The sequence below is a fragment of the Cyclopterus lumpus genome, chromosome 13 (genome assembly GCF_009769545.1).
Source record: "Cyclopterus lumpus isolate fCycLum1 chromosome 13, fCycLum1.pri, whole genome shotgun sequence".
NCBI classification, from domain to species: Eukaryota; Metazoa; Chordata; class Actinopteri; order Perciformes; family Cyclopteridae; genus Cyclopterus; species Cyclopterus lumpus.
The window spans coordinates 7126051-7148560 of NC_046978.1; the positions used below are offsets into that span (position 1 = coordinate 7126051).

General features: G+C 41.5%; 1 protein-coding gene across 1 annotated transcript in view; it reads right to left on the bottom strand.

The window, feature by feature from the left end:
• The window catches only part of cadm1b (cell adhesion molecule 1b), a 118648-nt gene that overhangs the window by 25922 nt on the left and 70216 nt on the right, over positions 1-22510 (bottom strand). The window contains exons 2-3 of the mRNA XM_034548581.1: positions 3492-3638; positions 49-201 (exon numbers count right to left, since the gene is read on the bottom strand). Of these exons, the coding sequence (XP_034404472.1) occupies positions 49-201; positions 3492-3638 (300 nt within the window). The remainder of the gene's footprint in view (positions 1-48; positions 202-3491; positions 3639-22510) is intronic.

Sequence of the window (22510 nt, forward strand, 5' to 3'; positions counted from 1 at the left end):
ATGTGTGTGCGTGTGCGTTTCGGTTCACACATGCACCCTCACACCTACCCAGGACAGTGATGTCGGCGTAGGCTTCCTGAGGAGGATCTGTGTAGAGCTGGCACACATAGCGTCCCTCATCGGAGAGTGACACATTGGACAGAGACACGCGCAGTTCGTTGTCAGAGAAATTCACCAGCTGGAACCGGCTGTCCTTCAGAGCTGTGGGGATACAGGTGAGACAGAGACAGTGAGGACACAGAGAACCGGGACACGAGAGACGTTGGGTGAGAAAAGAAGAGGGGAAGGCAGAGGGGATGAAGGAAGACAAAGGAGACGCAGGGAGAAAATGAGATGATCGAGAGTAGGAGGGGGAGAGTGGGATGGCGGGGATGAGTGCTGCCCTTTGTGGGCGTTCTCCTTAATTGAGTAAAAGAAAAGTGAGCTTCAAAATGATTCACACAAGTTGATTTATAAAGTAGCTTTACAGTCCACAGAGCACTGGCACAGACAGGAAAGTGTGAAGAGTGCTCATGAGGACTCCTAACAAGCTAGGAACTCTTAGAAAAGGGCTGCTGCTGGTCATGGATGGATGCTTCGAGCTCACATATTCCAGAAAAAGGAAGAGGCATTCAAACATACATAATGAATAAAATCACAGTGCGTATGGATCGGATGCCTGAAACTCCAAATCAGAAGTAGCTGGGAATCTGTATACTAATGCCAGTAAGATTGGCTGAATTGTCTTTTAACGTTGTCAAACTACGTTAGCCATCTCAAGTTTTTACTCTGCTTTTCATTTGGGTCAGCTCTCATCCCTAAGCAGCGCTCTTAAACATCAGCTTTGGTTGATTTGATTGGGAGTCCTTTTGATGTTTTTGACATTACTTCTTTATCAAATGTTCTCTGCATCTTACAAGCTAACGAACTCTATTCAGCCCCCTGTTAAAAGCACGGGGAGTTTGTTATTCCCTTCAGGCTTCACACTTAGAATCATGATCATTACCCAAGGTCTCGGGGCAGTGTCAACATAAAACCTCGTCCCCCAATATAATTTGAGAGCTCTTTCGATGTCTTTCCTCAAAGGGAAACAATGACACTGATGCACTTAGAGTGCCGAAGCATCTGCTGGGGAGGGAAACCCTTCACTTCGGAGATGCTCAATGGATGTATTTATGCGAGGCAGTTTTATAACCGGCTGACTATACATAAAAGCACAGATGGGGTACCTCATAGTATTTATCAGTGTGAAGGCATATCTTTTTCAATATAAATACATACATACTAGGGCGGCAACCATATTTTTAATTTTTATATTGATTTGGTCTACAAAATAAATCAGTTTACACTCATAGAGGACCAACAAAAGGAGGACAATATTTACATTCGAGAAGCTGCAGCCGGTGAATCTTTGGTAGTTTAACAGGACAGTCTTTTGGCAGAGTATCACTTTAAACATTAAATCTTTGCAATACAAAGTCAGACAACTGCTGTGGAAAGATGCAGTGAATGAATAATGGTGTGATATTGGATCACCATCCATAGAGGATCACCATCCATAGAGGTTCACCATCGCTGATAAAAGCTCATTCCTTCCATTTCAGATGACAACTCGCCAAATTGCACGTCATTTCGCATATATCTAGCAGAATAAATACCTCATTCCAGCAACACTCGCTCAGCCTCTATACCTATGACACAATTCATCTTTATTTGCTGCAATATAAATGTGTTTATCTGTCTTTCACTGGTACTGTAAAGCTGTTATCATTTTGTATGCTGTTTGTGTGTAGGTATCGGTTCCTGAGGCTGCCGCTTCCCTTGTAGCTGCTGTTCTTGTAGCTCCTGGTGTGTCTCTATGTCGCTGCTGTTTACTTCCCTGTATACAAAGATCTGCCACTGTGTCGGGCGGCCCCGTTGACAGGTAACAATGCCACTGGCTGAGGGGGGTCCCCAAAGAACCTTCAGTCCTTCAGGAACAAAGTCTAGAATAGCGCTGCCATGGGATTCACTAGACCCCATTACGAGGAACACAAACACACAGCAGTGGCCCGATAACATTTTAGCCGCCTGTCCGAAATCTGACATCTATTCAGAACTAATTGCAAAAAAAAACTTTTGTGTTTTGTAATTGTCAACGGGGACTGCATTGACTGAGGCAGATACAATTATATGCTGGCAGGAGCAGCTTAATTAAAGAGCAAATAGTAAAAAGGTTGTCTTAACCTCGTGGAGAGACTTCCTGAACAGCACAGAAGTAATATTGATTGTTACCAGGATCCAATTATCCAATTACATGTAGAGCATGGCATGACCTATGCTTTATATGAATGCCTTATTCTCTGTCATATTCTCAGGTAGCTGTTGGTATTTTGTACAATTAAGACGAAGATGTGTACATAAACTCCTCTGATGCTCTACGTGCGAGAGGAAGTGGAGCACACTTCTCGTTACCTAGACTTGTGAAATCACAGCTGGGATGCAATATAGACAGAAATGAAGGGTGTTTCTGGTTCACCTTGAATCTTGGCTTAGATCCCAGATACAAACAAGTAAAAAAAGCAGATACAAAAACTTGGTGGGAGTAGCCCATATGCTCATGCATAATCATAATGTTCAATATCCTAATCTAAGAGATTATCGTAAAATCGAACAGTGACAAGGACACAGAAGTATTCTCATTATGGTAGCACTCTGTATTATCTCATATTAATCTTGCCACATTCTGAGCGTAATGACTTTTGTAAAAGAGCCAAAAAGTCAAGGACAGATGGAATCACGGTTAACCTAAAGCTGGAGCTGATCTTGTCGTGATATCTGATACCGCTACTGTAAATGTCAAAAGCTGAGTGATCCCTTTAGTACAGGATGCCCTGAAATGTGAAACTGACACAAAAACACAAACCTCTTGGGAATAAAACACCTTCTGGCAGCTCTTCTTGTGAAACACAATCTCAAACTACACAAATGTTGTTAAGTTAGCCTAAAGTCTAAAATGCATGCAAGATGTTGTGAATACAAGAATGTGAGGAATACTCTCTTCAGCCACACATTGGATCTTTAAGAGCTAATACCGTCGGGTCAAGTTGCATAAGGAAGTAGCAAATTAACGTGAACAAATGAATGATGTGTTACTTTGAATTAATTTGCACATAATTATTGAAAAGTGACATCCCTAGTGCATTACTAGATTAACTTTAATGATGTCTTAAAAGTGTCTTTTTAAGGCCAAATGAACGCCACAACATATTCAGGCAATAACTTGAATTTTCATTATCATTTGAAAATCTTGTTCATTCACATTCCACATCTTTGTGTCCTGATATCTTCACTGAAATTGATTATCATGGATAATTATCAGGATTTTCCTTTACGGTCATGTCTTTTTGTGATGAATTAATATTAGAAATAGAGGCAAACACTTTTCTTTTCGAGTAATATCAATGTGTTTGCGTTTTTCATGCCTACTTCGCAAGATTTCAAGAAATTGTGTCTGAGACACTAACACTCACGTCTAACATCTTTGAAGTAGATGGTCTGCCTGTTGGGATTGAGCAGCTGGATGACGGAGTCGTCGTTGTCCTTCGCTCTACAGCTGATGGTGGCCATTTCCCCCTCGATCACCGACACGTTGTCTGTCGCCAGGTTCTGACCTTCGACTTCACAATACGGGCAAAAGTTACAGATGGGAACAATTAAATATCAGATGGGAGGCAAGCATTCCTGTCTGGATATTTACACGTTATCAAATATTTATATTTCTTACAACAGGGACTGCATGTAAAGACATGCACAATGTAAAGATGCGTGAATAGGCCACGTATATTGTTTGTTTGCAGGCATACCTAATCCTTCTAATATGAGAGCCATTTGCAATGTTTGTCACTATTGATCTCCCCAGCTCAGAGTGGGCCCTGTGAGTTAGTGCCGTAAGCTCTGCTGCCCACGAAGGTAGGGAGAGAGGAGAGGGTAGGAAGAAAAAAGAGACAAAGAAAGAGTGAAAGAATATGGCGAGTAGTAGATATGGGCTGGGTGGAGGAAGAGAGGGGGGAGTTACACAGAGAGGGAAGAGAGAGATGAGCCGGGCTGGATGCTGTTTATGGTTGAGCTTTATCAGAGCCCTCCATCTGAGGTTCCATGCGACCAATGTGTGCTCCGTGTGCTCAGCTGCTCTCTATCTCGAGGAATGAAAGTGCTGTAAGCATCTGAGTCACTCTGTCTGTATATTGGCACTGTTGCCACAGACAGGACCTGGACCTTGTCATCCTGACTCATACTTCACACCAAATCCCTACACAAAAAGCCTGGCTACGTTTCCCCCAGACTTTCAAAAGATGGAACGAGGAAAGGGAATGAGAAGTCACCTTGTGCTATATCTATCTGTCAGGAGACGAAAAAAAGGGTAAGCAGAATGGTGAATGTGTTATAATGCCTCAGATTCCCACCGACCAACCACACCCCCAAGGAAACTTCAGAAGCACATTTCCATGCCCAAGTTGTCAGACACCCCTATTACATTCTGACATTTACAAAGTGGAGGAGAAGAAACACCTGCATTTTCAGATAGGGATAATGAGAATAGACAACCAGGTTTAGGATATAAGGAAGGTAATGGGTAAAAAAAGTACACATTGCAGCCCATTAAAGGTTTTTAATGCTGTTTATATTACTACTCACTAATGCACATTGACACAATCTATGCTAAATAGTGAACCTTTTCGTTTATTGAAAATAAACATTTTCTGATTCTGTTTCAGTGTTTATCGTAGACAAGGGACTACCTCCTACAGCCTCTAAAACAGTGGTCACCAACCTTTTTAAGCCCAAGATAACTGACCTCTTGCCTTGGTGACAGGCAAGATCTACCTATTGAGGCGTTGAGAGAAAAACACTGTCCAGACTGGACTTACAACTTGAGGCTTTTTATTTGGCCTAATTGTAATTGAATGAAATCAAACACTTTGGTCCAGCTTTCAAATTGATGTGACCAAGAAGACCACTAAATGACTTAATTTCAGTGCAACATAAAAAGTCCATTATTTGTTAACCGCACACAATATACTTCCATCCATATACACTTTTTTGGCATTGGACTTACATCTTAGGGTGATGAATCATGCAATATGGAAGTAAGTGTGGTTTAGTTTGATGATTTCCTTTAGTTCAAAATGAGAAGAGTGAGTGATTAATTGCTTCCTTGCTACATTAAAAAGTAAAACGATAAATGATGAGTGATAATCATGGGCATCAAGTCAAAATAATTTTCATGTGGAGAGCTGAAGTGTGTATGTTTGTAATGACATCAAGAGCTCCTCTGCACATGTACTACGTTTTGCAGAAGATGAGGCAAAAGCAATGTCAAGTGTTTTGATGACTATTTTATTTCATAGCTGTAAAAGTAATATATATTTGGCAGTCAAAACATCAACATAGAGCAGCCTTAAAGCAAGGTTATTCTGCTCCCAATCTGTTGGACTGAGAGAAAGGGAATGCAATAGATAATTTCTCCATAAGGTTTAGCAGCCCCAAGCAAGGTTGGTCCCCCTCCAATATCCTAGCCTAGGCTCATCTCCAATTCAAAACACACATAAATAACGTCGCTGTGATTAGCAATCCCATCAAAGGGAAAACAGGCCACTTTGTGGAACATGGAGGGTTTGTGCAATTGGAGTAAACATTTTCAATTGCCTCGGCATCCTGGTCATGATTGGGTGCAAATGAGGAGAGGCAGTCATTAATTTTGGGTGGTGGGTGGGGATGGAGGGGGAGTGGGCAGAGGCATGGCACAGATGACTGGCTGATAAATTCACACTCATTCCAGCAGCTGTCTGGAAGAGTAAAGTGCCTGTATCTCTACACATGGCTGCCCTCCTGTTCCCGCATCACAACATACTGAATGAAACAGTCAGAGGGAAATACAGACCTTCAAAAGTCTGTGCGCTCTCTGAGGGAATGTACAATCTGGCATCAAGTGTCTGGCATGGAGGCTCGCCTCATCAGCCGTAGAGCAACTGCCCCCCCAACCCACCCACCCCGCTGCCGCTGACCAATTTTATGAAAAGTTGATGAAATCAGGAAATATTAGCAGACCGGCTCCTCCAGAAGTTTGGAGACAGGCACCTTTGAATAGAGCTGGCTCCCTCTTTGAACTGTTCTCTCTTGTTTTCACATCAAAAGACATGAAAGGGGGAGAAAAAAGCAGGACTGCCAACCCTCAATTCCTCTCCCTTGAGTCATGGCTGTCGGCAGCAGTCGTGTCCTTTCAAGGAACAACCAGGACCGTAGCCAGTCATTAACAATCAAAGTTTCTCCCTATCCTCCTCTGATGCTTCCTTTTTACCGCAACATTTTTATCCAGCTCAGTCATTGAACCTTGATCCTCATGATGAAATACTGTTTTAAGAATGTTCACAAGTGAGAAAGTGTCTGTCTTAAGGTATAATTAGTGTCCTACCATTTCTCCTATAGATGCTTTGCATGGGAAGGTTTCAAAAATGTCATACCCACTCTTTTCTTTTCTTTTTAAACAAGCTCTCGATTGTATAATGATGCTACAGCATGACTTGAAAATAAAGCTATTCCACCTGAGAAAGTCACCAAATATTTAAAGGTATGCCATTTTTCTGAAGTAAATTAAATTACCAATGCTCTGTAATGATGTGTACAACATGTACAAATTTGTAGGGCAGAAATATTGCTGTAGCATCTGGACAAGAAGTGTTTGCAGCATTTAAAACTTTCTTTTGTTTGCCCTAATTTGGCTCTACTAAAACCAGAGAAGTACTGTCGATAATTCACAGCAACCTCACATGTTTTGAGGATGTTATTTATTAAAGAGAATAATATAAAGAGCTGAAGGGTTTGTTCACCACCTCTATTGAAGAGTTCATTTGCAGCTGGACATCCAGAGAAAGGAGAAGGCAGCCGCACAACTCATTCATAGACAGTTGTGTATATTTTACACTGTTGGTATAATTGCTATTGGTAAACTGCACCTTCTAAAGTGCACTTTCTAGCATCATAGAGCTCTGTAAAGTTCAGTAAAGCTAATTAAAAACAGAACAACTTAAGTGGCATTCAAGTGGTCTAAAGACAAATTAAAATCTGCCATTACATGTGGCGAAATGTTGATTTGAGAATTAGAAATAAAAAAGATTGGCTTTGTGATTGCGTGGCTCTCTCCTCCTTTCCTGAAAAGGAAACACCAACATAACCAACCATTAATGTAAAAATGCACAGATGAACAGACTGCGACGGACAGCGAATCAACAGACAGACGGAAGCAAGCACTTCCAAATGAACAGCAGGTAGCAAAAAAGAAAGAGTACCTGTCAGGGTTTCAGCAGCTCCTGTTGCAGCGCAGGACGAGGACGAGAGCAGAAGAGAAGAATACAGACAGGTTGTGATCAGAGTCATATTCCACTGGTAAAAATACTATTCAAGTGATAAATAAAGCGGTTGAAATTCATTCAATTCAATCTCCATATGCTATTCGTGTAATTTTCCACCAATTAAGACAAACACAAAAAGCATCACAATGAGTAATGATTCTTTTAATTCCACAGGTGTGTGCGATCTCCGACATAATGAGCCATTTTCTCTCTTCATCCAGCGTTATATTAATATGGAGGAACAGAGTGGATATGTGGACTTTGTTCCCCCCCCCCCCCCCCCCCACCCCCACCCCCACCCCCCACCCGTGTCCCTGATTGAGATTCCAGCCAGCCGCGCTCTCGAGCAGCGACTGCCTGGAGGCGCTCCCCTGGGACCCTGCGGTGGATCCTGGAGAAGAGAGCACCCATTCGGAACGGTGCCCACCCAAACTGGCATCTCACAGGGCATGGGAAACTGGCGTGTTCCCAAGTCCCTGCAGCAGTGCTCAGGGCCTGTACCCTCGGGAGAGCTTCCATCATTCATTGTCTGCTATTCATAAACAACCCCCCCACACCACCAACCCCTTTTGCTCTCTCTCTCCCTCTCTTTCTGTCTTTCTCTCTCTCTTGTTCATTCCTTCTCTCTCACACACACTCCCTCCCCCCTGCCCTCTGCTGCACACCTATATCTACATTTTAATATTTCACACACCGTCTTTTATATATTGACATTTCACACACACTTTGGAGCTTCTTTACTCTGGCTGTGAGCAATGTGGGCTTCAGTGGCGAACATAGAGTATGTCGAAGTGACTGCTTGTCTCACTTGTCATTGTCGTAATAAGGGTGTAAGGTATGACACATGTCCTTGTTAAACTCTTTTGTGCATTTTCAATGTGTCAGCAATTCCCTCAGGACAAAAGACGTGTGAGTGACAAATCACACACGATGGGAAACACATTTTGAACATTGTCCAGGCGCCTGCTTCAATATCTCACATGGCTTAAGCCTCTGCTTCTTTAAAAACGCCCGGTGTCAGTCAAAACAGTGTCTTTATTTTGCGTTAATTCAACATAATGAGGCTTCTGGGGCAATTCTGCTTCAGCTGAAAGAGATTTGAACAAAATGAGGCTGCGAGGTTGATAGCCAGACCCAAACTCGAGCTTGAATGAGCACAGCGCATGCATCCCAGTCCAACCAGCCCTCAGGACAGCCCATAATGAGGCTTTTGAGCTGCTTTAATTGCCAGGTAATTATTATGTTGTAGCAACATTATGTAAATGACTCATTATCATCTTGCATGTGTAGTATATCTGCCCTCGTTTTATGTTACGAGAGGGTAAAAAAGAGAAATGTATCGCCCTGATACCGGGGCATCTCAGTGTTTAATCGTGTCAACAGACACCTACATATATCCAAACCGAGAGACTTGTGCTATAGTGCGGTGACACCTTCCCTAACCCTTCAGTATGATCCACTTCCTGCTGGTGGCCTCTGAAGGGGCTATAAATAGCGTTGTGGCTTGTCTGCCGTGCTCCCCTTCTCTTGTCTGTACCTGCAGCACATTAGGTAGAAGTTATGAGGTGCCAGCTCGCCTGTGATTAGATGTCATGGCTGTCGCTCTGCTTAGACAGTGTTGATGGACAGATTTCTGGGGAAATGCGTATGATGGCATTCGTGCGAGTGCAGCCGTTGCACCAATCTGTCAATCACGGCGGATGAGAGCGGGCAGGCCAACCATCTTCCACATAGTGCCTGTCCTTGTCTCCTCACCTCTTCTTCTTTTCATGCAAAGCAGAAACAGCGAAAGTGGAACATTTCCCCACTTTCCACCTACATTGATGCGACATTTCCCACTGGAAACACACTTGTTGTGAACGTTTGAAAGGGCATGTTTTTAGCACTCCATTATGTTTTCTATAAGACGTGAGGCTCCAAGTGCTCTGGCATTCAGGGACCTGTGTTCAACCAATTTTACTCCTGAACAAATCCATAATAATCTGCATTATTTTTTTTAAATCACAAAGGCAAACAAAGATCTCCGGAAACTGACTGTCTGGTAAGAGTGGCACATAGCCTCTCTCCTATATATATATATATATATATATATATATATATATATATATATATATATATATATACATATATATATATATGCTGCTTCTCAGTAAAAGCAGTGGGGTAGCACTAATGAGGCAACATTTCTTCACAGTACTAGTGTGATGCCTTTGAATTAATGCTCTTCCTTTCAGGTAAAATATTCCCTTGCTTATTTATGCTCATAATCTGCTGCATCTTGCATGTCAACCTAGTTGTGATCGCACTGCATAAGAGGATGCTGGAACTCTGTAGTTCCCCATAGAGATCCACATTGGTTGCCTGTGTGTGTGTGCGTGTGTGTGTGTGTGTGTGTGTGGAGCGATGCGTTCTTACTGTGCGAAGCTCACTGTGTTTTCATTTAATTAGAGGGATCAGAGGTGGGCTTCAAACTTTTTCTCTTCAAGAAGTCGAATGGAGAAGCGAGCTCCTGCAGAGTGGACCCAATATACACAGGCGACTTTCGAGGTCATGTTTTTCACAAAAGAAACTGATCAAAGAGTTTTGGCTGTCCTCGCAAAAAAATGGAGGAAGAAAAAACAGTGCCCGACACCTCATGTAAGTCTTTGTTGTCAGGTATAATCGTTTCAGGTTGACATTAAATAATTCATATATTATCTACAGATTTTCTGTATGAATTTGACAAAGCAATCCAAATAAATAGCATTTTCCAGAGCTTTCAACCATATTACTCTGTCTTCATCAGTAAATCCAATGCTTTTGAGATATCCATCTTCATGGCAACTGTGCAAACTAATGTGACAGCAAACTGAATACCTTTGGGTTTTGTACAGTTTGTCTGAAAAACAAGCAGTTTACTGTAAGAAAATGTGATTTGATTGGCACTCACTATTTTCTGACCTGTTATTCACATAACAAATAATGAAAATATTACTTAGATTAATTTACAATAACAATTACAATTTGTTGTAAATTACTATTTCTTTCCATGTTCAATAATGCAATGCTTATTTACTGGCTTGCACTTTAACAGATGATGCATATGTGCCTGCAATGGCTGGTTGATGCAGTTTGGTACATTATTCAGTAATTTAGTTGCATTTTATTTACAGATTTTATTTGACTTGCTTCTTTTATTATTATCAGCACTCAGGTACAGCTTAATCCAGCCATAACAAGTCAGTGAGCTTTCAAAAACACTCCTGCAAAATCAACTGGGAATACTCAGATTAATTCTCCCCAGAGTTGACAGAAACATTAATCAGGTTGGTTTACAGTAGATGCGAAGCATGTTCTTGCACGATTTTGACAGTATCCCGACAGAGGTGGTTAATTGCTCAGTGTTAATGAGATTTGCTTGCCCTGCATGTTTGTGTTGTACTCATGAAAAGCCAGGAGGACACATGTAGTTGAAGGCAACTTTTACTTTAAGGGATAATCCTTCAGAAAATAGCAGATAAATTCAATGTGGTACCCTGCTTGCTCTTAGAAAAGTGCTATGGGCATCTACAATTGCACATCATAAATAACACTGGATGGTTGTTCCTATGAATAAAAGGCTACAATTAAAACATTTCCGCTTCACTAATTCCTTTAAAAACTAAAAAAGGTGTGTGTCTTGTGTGACTGGGTTCTGTCACTCACAACACACACGAAAATGTCAGTGCTGCTGACACGCCCACGAAAAGTAGTGTTTGCAGCCAGCCACTTTAATGACAACTCAGGTATCGTTCGACTCACACAGGAAAAAAGAGAACGCTGACACGTTTCTGACTACCGCGGTTACAGACAGCCTCGTCACGTGACACTGAGCTCTCCCCGTTACACAAATAAAACAGCATCAAAATGTGAAAATATCACAGGGACACAAAAGGTCATTTGCCATAATAAAACAACACTACTACTAATCTACGAGAGGATGTCTCAAATTAACATAATATGAAGCAGGAAAAGCATTATAGTAGGAAACTATTAAGTCTTGCTGATTGTGACGAATGCAGTAACTTCAGAGGTCTGTAAATCACCAACCGACTGCATTCACTGGGAGGTAGTGATTTCCTTCTTCCTACGAGGCACAATTATTCACTCTGTTATGTTAACAAGTCCGGTTGACTGAGCATAGACTTAAGTGCAGCAGCGGCAGTGTCACTTCGCACCCAAAAAACAATGCAGCAGCCAAGGCAAGCTTAACCTCTGGCAAAGTGACACATCACATCTCATTCGGAGTGTCTATTTCGGGTGACGCTGCATCTTTTTTCTGTGTTTTCCTCTTCGGAGTCAGCAGGCACTGCTGCGAAGCCTCCTCTCAGCCTCGTTCTTAGTTTCTTTTAAAAGAAAACTTGCGGCAGGAGTGCTGCGTTTGTTACCACAGGAGATAAACCGTGGCTCTGATTCAACACGCAGCCCAGCCCGGATCAAAACGCATGCAGAACGATTTAAATCAAAGCCTCCAAAAGAGTCTTGAGGGAGGGATATTTTTTTGCTTTTCTGAAGACACTGTAATGCGTCACCTATAGAGTAAGGTCTCTTACCAGGAAAGCTCACATGAGCAATGCTCACAGAAGCAATATGGGTCTGTCTGCCAGCAGATCTGCTTAATCACTATGAATGTGCATACATCTGCACACACCTTTCTGTGTGTGTGTGTGTGTGTGTGTGTGTGTGTGTGTGTGTGTGTGTGTGTGTGTGTGTGTGAGGGGTAATTAGGACATTAGGAGACGCTTCTGACAGACTTGTCATCGCCACAGCCCGCCCAGTGAAGAGGAGGTGGTCAGAGGGGTAAGTGTGGGTCCAGCAGGGTCAAGAGACAGCTGCTGCACCACCACTCACTGTCTGGAAGCTCTCAGAGAATATTAAACCACCGGAGCCTCGGCCAAGACGCTCCCTCATTTATGGAATACACAAAGTTGTTTCATAAGGAGGTAGCATCTAATTTACTTTCACTGTCATAAAAGTGCTCTTGTTTATTTTCCGGAAACATGAGAACATAAACATCAAAAGATAAAAATAAGTGGCGATGGCTTTGAGGTAATTGAGGTTATTTAGTAAATCAGTGAATTTAGAACGCAATGGTTGTTGTTCTCTTTAATTATTTCCTTTTTTTCATGGTAATAAATCTGTGTGGTCTTACGCCTGCTGTGTCTCTGTCTCCAGCAGAGAGATGCTTTATTATTACAATATGAGACACATTAAATACATCCCCAAGGCTGTTGACCTTGGTGACGACATACCATTAATTGTATGGATGGATTATTATCATCATAATAATAAGATGCCTCCTTTTCTGCTCAACTCTGCTTAACACCTGCGCCCATTCTCCGGCTGCCACTGCTCATATACTCATAATCACATCTATCAGCACAAAATGTTAAGTGCATCCGGGGACGCTAAACACATCCATTTGTTTGCAGTCGTAATGTCTTTTGTGTGCCTCAATCAGGCACCTGTCAGACACACACCTGCTACCTCTTTGCTAAGAAAAAAGGAAGAGGGGAGGCCCTTTGTTTCCTCGCAGAGTTTATAATCAGCACGTTGTTTCCAATCTTCTTCCACCATTTTTCAATTTCCCATTTCCTTTTTTCTCAGTCAAATCACTGCTATCAATCAGGTGCATGTTTGAGAGAGGGAAGAGCGAGTGTGTGTCTGTGTGTGTGTCTGTGTATTAGAGAGGGAGAGAAAGAGGGGAGGTTCCTTGATGGAACCATCTCTAGCCCTAGGCCTCATTAGTCAGAGACTGCAGGAGGAAATGTGTGTGTGAATGTGAGCGGCGTATGTGTGTAATAAAAATTAATACTGGTAGAGTGTGTCTGTCAATATGAGGCCATTTAACAGTCCCCATTCCATCCAAATGATGCACAGCCATCCTTATGCTCTCCATTTGAGTTCTCCCAGAACCTAGTATGTTCTATTATATTCTGTCCATTTCTTCCACTGTGCTTACTGATATCATGGCAGAAGATGACCTATAACGTCGCAAAAACTATTCTTGTGCAACCATGACAACACCTTCTTCATATCAGCATGCCCGTGCTGTAGAAATGCCTCAGAAACGAATGCGGTTGACTGATGTGGCAGTCAATACAAATCAAACCGTAACAGCTGCATGGGCTCAAGCCATATTGATCTCATGTGACGCGAGGCGCTCGCAGTCCATCGACATCTTGGAAGAGAGCCAACTTAGTTTCTTTGATTGTCTGTGGCGCTGAACACGTCGACTCTTGCAACATAAATAGTCCTTCTGTTAACATTCATGAGCCACAAATTAGAGAACAACAGAGTGAGTAAAGAAAGAGCTAACGCAACAAGTCCAGATTATTGCCAACGTGGCAATATGTTCGAGTGTATTGATTATAAAAGAGATCTATTTGAAGTGGCCATACAAAATGGCAACTACAGTATAGTAAATTCACAATGGCAGGGTAATATACGGCTTCACTGCTTTCATTTATTCCCAGCTTGACATTTCCTCCCATCCACAGAGTGTGCTCTAACTGTGTGCCAATGGCCACATCATTTAGACTGGACCCACATGAATATTTAACATTAGCGCCTGGCTCGTGGCTCGCAGAAAATGAATTATTTTTAGTGGGCTTTGCAGAGGCACCGTGGAAAACCCTCACTCTGGTGATGAATCGCAGGAGAGTTTAGGTTGTATTAAGCAGGCAAAACAAATGGCTATCAATCATTTGAAGCTTTCCGTGCTCGCCAGCTACACATCCCTCCCCCTCCCTCACAGAGATTCAGTGGGTTTTTAGAGGGATCAGCTGCCAGCCTTGGTGTATAAAAAAGGTGTCCGCCTTGAGTTCGCTGTGCTTATTGACGAGCCCTCTGTGGAAGAGGAGGGCGGACATGTTACAGTAAGCAACAGTCTACCACAGCTTAAATACAAACATATACATGTTTTCACTCCTCCAGCTTTAATACAGTTTACGACCTTAGTCATAGCCAAACACTAAATAGCATGGCTTCATCACAGCCGATTAGTCTGGAGTTCACTGGTTACATGTGCTAGACTTATTGACTTTGCTGCTATTAATCACGTCACACCACTGTCTTTATTTTTTTTTAATTTTATCTTAAATTACTCTCATATAGTTTCTATTATTCACTTTAATTCATATTTTAGTTTTATATACCTCTTATTTTGTACTTAATGTCCTTGTGCTGCTGCAACAATCAAATTTTCCCTGTGGGGATCAATGAAGGCTCATCTTATCCAATCTTATTGTATTTTATATTACTGGTGATAATAACCAACTTGAGGCAACAGGTTGTCTGACTAAATTGCAGATAAATAGCATCTAATAAGCTAAATTGTGTCAGTTTTCACTATGAGATTTAAGCCCCATGGCACCCAATTGGGGGGCAATTTACACGTTATAGTTAGACTGTGTAAATCTTAATAAACATGAGCAAATATATTGATGTTATACATCAAATTAAACAAGAGAACTTGGGCTACAAGAATCAGTAAGCCGTTTCCACACAACTCAAACACCAACTGAAAGAATTATGAAAATATCATAATCATCATTTTGTCAGGAGTCAGACCACTCAGCACGTTTCTGAAACTAGCAACCCGTAGCTCGGTGCTATCAGAAAAAGCTTTAGCGCTTACAGTCACAAATGTTGCTTATCTTTGGCTTTTTTCTTCTTCTAATCAATAAAGACTGCTGTATTTGGATGTATTGAACACCATAAGTAATATACAAGTGAAATATATGGTTTGGTACATGAGAAAATTCAAATTTCCCAAATGCCCATTTCGCCTAATATATCTGTACTAAAACCTCTCTAATTTTGCACAATATGGGACACTGGTCCCATATTGTGCAATGATTGGTTTCTGCATCCTGCATGCAGAGGTTTCTGCATCCTTCCAAGAGATAATCATCATGAAAGTGCTTTTTGTTCTAGGCGAACATGGAAATTCAACTTTTGCTGTCTTTCATCTTTATTTACTCTTAACCAGTAACATATATACTAATATTTACACATCTGAACAAAAGCACACATGGTTTGCCTTTATTATAACACCAACATTATTCAAATAGCCTTTGTGGTTGCAGAGATACACCCTTTTTAGTTTGGGAATGTTATTTTGAGCAGAAACCTAGAAAGTAGCTTGGGGTTTAAAAGGTTAAGTCTGAAGTAGGGCTGCAATTTAAAACAATTTTCTTGAATAACTGTTTTATGATTTTAGTCTGTAAAATGAAGAGAGTTAAGACTTTTCCCGGGGGTCAAAGGTGACCTCATCAAAAGTCTTTTTTTGTCCCAAAACTTTTGGACAAAAAAAGTAAATGATTTCAGCCTTTATAAGACACAGTCTAACAAACAACTTATAGAATTATAGTTGCCAATATATCTGATCACTCATTGCAAACAACCTATAGCTTCAATAAAAAGTTGATAAAGGATGTGTTGTATAAGCTACTGTGAGACAGTGGGGAGTAAAAAAACCTTGAGATACTGGACGTTAAAAGGGGACACCACTATTTAAACAATAGTTTTTTGTGCATACTGTACCTATTAAAATTAGATACAGTATGCACACTGTACCTATACATTTTTTTTTAAGATGCTCTTGGACTTTGGCTTTACTGTTGCAAAATCTTCTCGTCAAAAAACATAAATTTATACAATGAGGCTCAAGGAAAGGGTTCAAGTTGTGTGTGGAAAGGTGTGAATCTAGTAAATAAATAGAGCTTTCTATACAAATAAAATTTGCTGCAAAATTAAGAGGGTGAAGAGATCAAATGTAAAAGTGTATAAAGGAGTAGTTCTTATAGGTTTAAATGAGCTCTTCATGCTTCCTTTGAGTATATTTGATTGGCTACGCAATTACCTTAACATTGGTTAATTGCCAGCTAATGTACCTCTCATTGCAATCACCTAACCATCTAGTCTGCCAATCAGTAATTTAAAAATCATGTATAAATCCAGTCAGATAAAACACACAAGCAAGTGCCCGGAAACACCGACGTGACACAAGCGCACACACACACACACACACACACACACACACACACACACACAGATTCTCGGATTACTTGACGGTTTCATTAAGACAGATTACCGTGACCCTGAAGTTTTAATCTTCCAGATAAAGTGAAGCTGTTTTTACACCCATCCTCAAGGATGCACTTCATTTCCAACAACATCCAACCTTAGATGAGATTTGGCCTTTCTCAAATACAATCTGAATTGCTTCAATTGATTAAACAGAAACCGGCCGGCTGAACAGAGCAGAGCGGAGTACAAACCCGTCCACACAGCCACTGGCAAGTGTGGACACAAGATTGAGGGTAAGATATCTGTGAGTGGCCTGGCTCCTGAGTCAGAGAGATAGTCCTGCTTCCTTGGGGAGGGAGGTGAAGGGGGTCGAATTGGAGACGGACTGGGTGGCTTTGCCTGTCTTTCCCCTTCAGGTGAATATTTTATAGATGTGGAATACAGTTCAGATGACAGTTTGAGATGGCTGAGAGTGCAGGCGGTAAAAGTTCAGCGATTTATTTGAAGGGAAGGAATGTGGCACGGGGGAGAGTGAGGCTGAATCTGAGAAATGTGTTAGTAGCTGTTAATGTGAGGAGTCTCAAAATGTGTATGCATGCACGCGTGTGCGATGAGTTTCTATCTGCAACCAGAGCCCATGAAAGAGAAGAGGCACCAGCAGTACAGATGTGTCTCTCTCTGAGCCCAACATGAAACACAGGAAACAGCCTCTTTGATCATTACCTACCTGTCAGTCTGTCCTCCACAGGGACCGCCTGTTACGACTGCGGATGTGCCGCACTGACAGGCCAGAAACACACACGCAAACTCAAATGCATCGAGTAAAAAAAACAACTGCTATGAGCCTGAATTCAGACTCGTCCCAGAGGAGGTATAACAATGACGACCAGTGGTGTGGGCAAAGTGTAGGTTTATTATCCCATATTTGGATTCCAATTAGCCTGAAAGGCCTGTCGGGGTCCACATTCGCATTTGTACCGATGGGCAATTTAGTCTCCACTCGCCGTGATTGTATGTTTGTTGAGTTTGGGAGGAAACAAGCAGAGAGCCATATGATCAAAAGAGGGAACATGTCTAGAAGAGTCAAAAGCAAACAAGCTTTCTAAAGGGCATTTGTTACAGTAGATATCCTACAACCTGCCGAGGAGACAAACAGGAAGACATGGAAACTACATGTGGACAGACAGCACTGGGAGGTGAACGCCACTCCTTCCATCACTGAGAAGCTATAAACATGTTGCTATGTGTATCTGAAATGCAGTGACCTTTTCTGTACATTTGACATATTTGATGAAAAGCTGGATTAAAAGCATTTGATGTTGATTTGGGCTTTTTTTTCTGACCTCTCTCACACAGCTTGAAAGATCAGGGTCATAGTATAGTATAACCTGTTAAGTTGTGTCTTGAGATGTGGCCTCATCCACAGATTGCAACAATTACTAGATGTGAAAGGTGTTGCTGTAAATGTGAGTATCAATGTCCACAAATAGTCAGACACCAGAACTGAAGATTCTTTTTTTGGGTGCAGTTCATTTGTAGTCGTCAGTTATGAAAACCTCAAGTCAATATTGAACGAATCTCTGAAATACAGAATTACCTTTTTACTTTTTTTACTTTTTTAATTCTCGCTTTCTACGTCCGCCATAACCCTTCAAGATAGCAGCTCCACTGCACATAAATCAGACCCCATAGCTCAAGACCATATCTCAGCCTTCATTCAATAGCCTCGCACTGACACTGAATGTTGGCACTGAACATAAATTGAGCTTTTAAAATGGATAAAAATCCTGTTTCTTTCTGTGTGAATTGCTCCAATAAAAAGAGTTTTAATACAGTGGACTACAATTATAATCACTTTCAAGGTTTTGAGGTGGAAGCAGAGATAGATATCTCAAAACCTTGGTAAATAATACTAAAATACAATGCCACAAACCCACTGGGGGTAGAGGAGAAAAGAAAATTAATTTGGGTGACCTGACCCTTCAAGGCTGTTCTCCTTCTGCAAAGACACAGCAGCACATCGGGCTTCTGCCTCCATTCTGTGCGGAGACCTGCTGGCTTTAATGGAAACTTTGCAAACCAACTCCTGATGCAAGACTGTCCAAAAGTATCCCAAAGTGCTGTGTCTGAACTGTCAGTTTTGCCTTTGCATTTTGTGGGTTAAAAAGAAGCCTCCACAGAATCCGTTTGCTACGCTTGTTAAGGGAATATCTGCTCCTTCATGATCAATCAAACAATTTCCAACCCCTCATTCCCTTTGCTGCCTTTGACGTATTCACCACGGTCCCTGTTTCTCTTGTTCTCTTGATTTTTCTGTCGCCTCTGTTTCCTGCTTCCATAGGTTAAAGTTGCCTCTTTAATCTTCATGTGCCTCCAACTGGGTGTAAACAAATGAGCAGCTGAATGCAGCAGGAAGTGTACGCAAATGTATCTGCCGAGCCTTGTGCGGCTGTGTTTCTATATTTCGGGCGAGTTAGACTTTGTTGTTCGCGTACCACCGACATGACTTAGGGTGGTCACATTTGGTTGCAGCAATTTACACAGTTTAAGTTGTAATGACTTTCCCACATCTTTCTCAGAAGCAGCGAAGACACCTCTGTAACTACTTTGGGGAGTCACTGGGCGACTGCAGCTCCGACACAATTAGCATACATTTTACTGCCAATGTTTGCAGTTCATTCTAATGGGAATGAGTCAATTTGTTTCGAGAGCAGGACGAGAATATGAGGACAGGAGAAACATGCGGCTATGATGTTGCTTTGAGAAACAATATATTGTATATATTGCTCTGGATCAGAGCGCCAGATCTTGCAGCACAACATGAAAGACGCCACATACCGAGCGTACCAGAGTCCAACGGACTAGGAGAATCACACATATTCACAGGAGCTAATGGCGTCTTATGTACAATGCTTCTGTACCTTTAAGTCAACACACACACTAATGAGATCACATCACACAACTTTCGCTTATCGCTTCCTGCACTTCTCACCTCTGATAAAGAAGATATATATATATGTATATATATGTATATATATATACATATTTATATAATTTGTGTCATTGCTTTAGCTGCCTGTGTACATTTAGAACATCGTTTAACACAGCCAACGTTATTTCACAGACATTATGCTGAATACATAATGCAGTGATTCATGCGGTGGAGGATGTAGTGGGATTTTTGTCAGAGCTGCCCCTGTTAGTGTTGTAGATGTTTGTGACATGGTGGATGGGTAAACAGCAATTTAATGTTATAGTTGGTTGAGGTGAAGCTAATTTTACATATTTTTTTATTCTATTTAATGTGTAACAATATAATATATTTTCAGCCTGAGCTCATAGAAATACATGAAATGGCCAGGACCTTTTAACGAGGCATTACGTGGTGGTGTAATCAATGTATTGTATTAAAATGACATGCTGGCACCGAGGGAAGCATTACCAATGGAAAGTTAAATGGATCCCATTTTTATACATGAATATGTTTTAATGAGATGCCACAGGGGGAGGAGTTAAGACTGGATGTCGTGGTCAGATACAGGAGACCGCTCTTTGTGTCCCGTATGAAACCAAAAGTCCACTGACTTACTTTAAAGCTATGTTATGTTATGTAACAAACATGCTTATTAATTTGAACCCAAACCATAATCTATTCTTTGCTATACCGAACAAAGTAGTTTTGTTGCTTGAACCTAAATTGTTTCTGTGGTGGTGGCACCTCATTTTAACACATTCCACTGGTCATTTTATGTATTTCTGTGAGATCATGTTGCATTTGTACATGCTTATTGTAGGTTATTGAAATCGTAAATGTAGTAAAACCTACAAAATGGCATATATGTGCATTTTTGATATATGTTACTCAGTAATTGTTACTTTGCACCACTGTATTTATGAATGTGTCTTATGTGGGGCTAGTTAACTCTAAAATGTTTAATTTTTTTTAATTTGAATTAGTAACTCTCAGAACAAAGGATTAGTAAATGGCTTTAGATGCTATCTTTCAATACTTACGGTCCAAAACGTATTGAGGTTTGAAACCCGGCCCTGTGGACTACTGTAAGCTGTGCTCTCCCACCACTTTCAGAGAAATAATACTAAAACCAGGCTTCCAATAAAAACTAAAAACAATGTGACTGTTGCAAACAACAACAATAATCCAGCTGCTATTACTACTACTAATAACAATAAGAAAATGTGCATATAGGGTGTTGCACAGCGGTCCTTGCCGGAGGAGGTGATCAACACAGAGGAGATGATGATCATAGAGGAAATAAAAAGAAGTCGGCTAATCTACGGCACAACACTTCTGACAACTCGTACGATTAGAGACGCCTCTCAGTCCAAATCAGTCTTCTCTCTGCATGCTTAGCGCCATTACTTGCTTTGTGGTGTACTGCCCTGAGGGGTGCATTGCCCACACAATGGTGGAGTGCCAAGCCGCACAGCACGGACACAAACACACACACACACACACACACACACACACACACACACACACACACACACATGCAAGGACTTTCACTCACGTAGTCAGACTGAGAGAGATAGAGATGATTCAAATACGATGATTACCAAGGAAGAATCTTTACAGGAGTCACAACACCCCAGCAGGAGTTCCCTTTCTTTCTCATTTAAATGCAAAGTATTATATCTCAACCATAGTGCTAATACAGCCGCACAGACGACGGAGCTTTAGTGACCAGAAATTTGAGGGATTCTTGTTTTTGCAGTGGTGAGAGTGTGTTTTTCCAGGAAGATTAGGTCGATGCTTAGGGTATTGTTTGTTTTGGACAGAGAAGAGACTACCCCTGGAATGCCAGCGTAAATACTCAGGTTTGTCAATTCTCCCTGCTGCTGTTTGGGATCAGCCTCAGAAAACATTTTTATCCCTTGGCTTACAGACCTACTGAACTGTAGCTCTGCACGCTCTTCCTAGCCGTACTGCTCTTAGCTGTGAGCCAGCTTTACTCCTTGAAATAAAAAATAAAAAATGCCCCCACAACTGCTCCTCATATTTACATTGTGTGCAAGGTAGTAGGAAGCACAGTTCATCAGCAACTTCAGCTTGGGATTTTGGCTTTGTGTTGCAATATGTGGAAGTTAATAAAGCTGTTGCAGCTTGTTGTGGAGAGCAATAAAATAAAATGACAAGAGGATGTTCTTTTTTTTTTATGTCGCAAAACCGATAAGTTCAAATGTGCACCTTCCCACTGTTTTGTATTTCAGAGGTGCAGGGTTCTGCCGTTGATTTTTTAAATTAAATTTCAACGCTGCAAAATACTTCACATACAACCTGGCAATAACACGGGCCTGTATAATGAGGTAAAATAAAGGCTAAATGAATCCAAATCAGAGGAGCCATGGGACTGGGGGAATGTGCACTGTGAACAATTAGCGAGCTCATCCAGCATACGAATCAGCTGCTGGCATGTTACACACATACTGTAAAGCTCATTACTGCTGCGAAACACACAATCAGTCAATCAAATGCAGTGACAGAGCAGGGATCGAGCTCCGTCAGGAGCCTCCTGCCATCCAACTGTTCAACCCGCTGCTGCGCCGCGATCACCCGCTGCAGACACAACAGCAGCCTCGTGGTCGTGTTTTAACAAGACATGCTTCGCTATGGGCCGGACCTTTCCCAGACTTTCACACCCTTTGATGGATGCTGACGGTTGTGACGCTTTCATCTCCTCCTTCTTCAAAAAAAAGAAAGAAAGAAAGAAACCTTAAACGCAAACATCCCTGGTTAAACATGAAAGGGCTGAGATATTTTAAAACGGACATCCCTTCAAAGGGAGTGAACACATTCAAAGGGTATCACAGAAACGAGATTCAAAAGCCTGCTTGTCACCTGTAATCCACTGCTAATACTTGGTCCCCACAACGGCATATTAACATTCACACCGCTCACACACCGCTTTATTGTTAAACATATAGACACACTAGCAATGAGAGACTCATTCATATTCAGCTGAATGCCAACAAAACAAAATAAACAGCAGCAAGAATGTCTCACGTAGATATCTTGTAGTTGTAGATTGTCTGTATTGATTCAGAATGCCAAGAGGAAGAATCTACACACA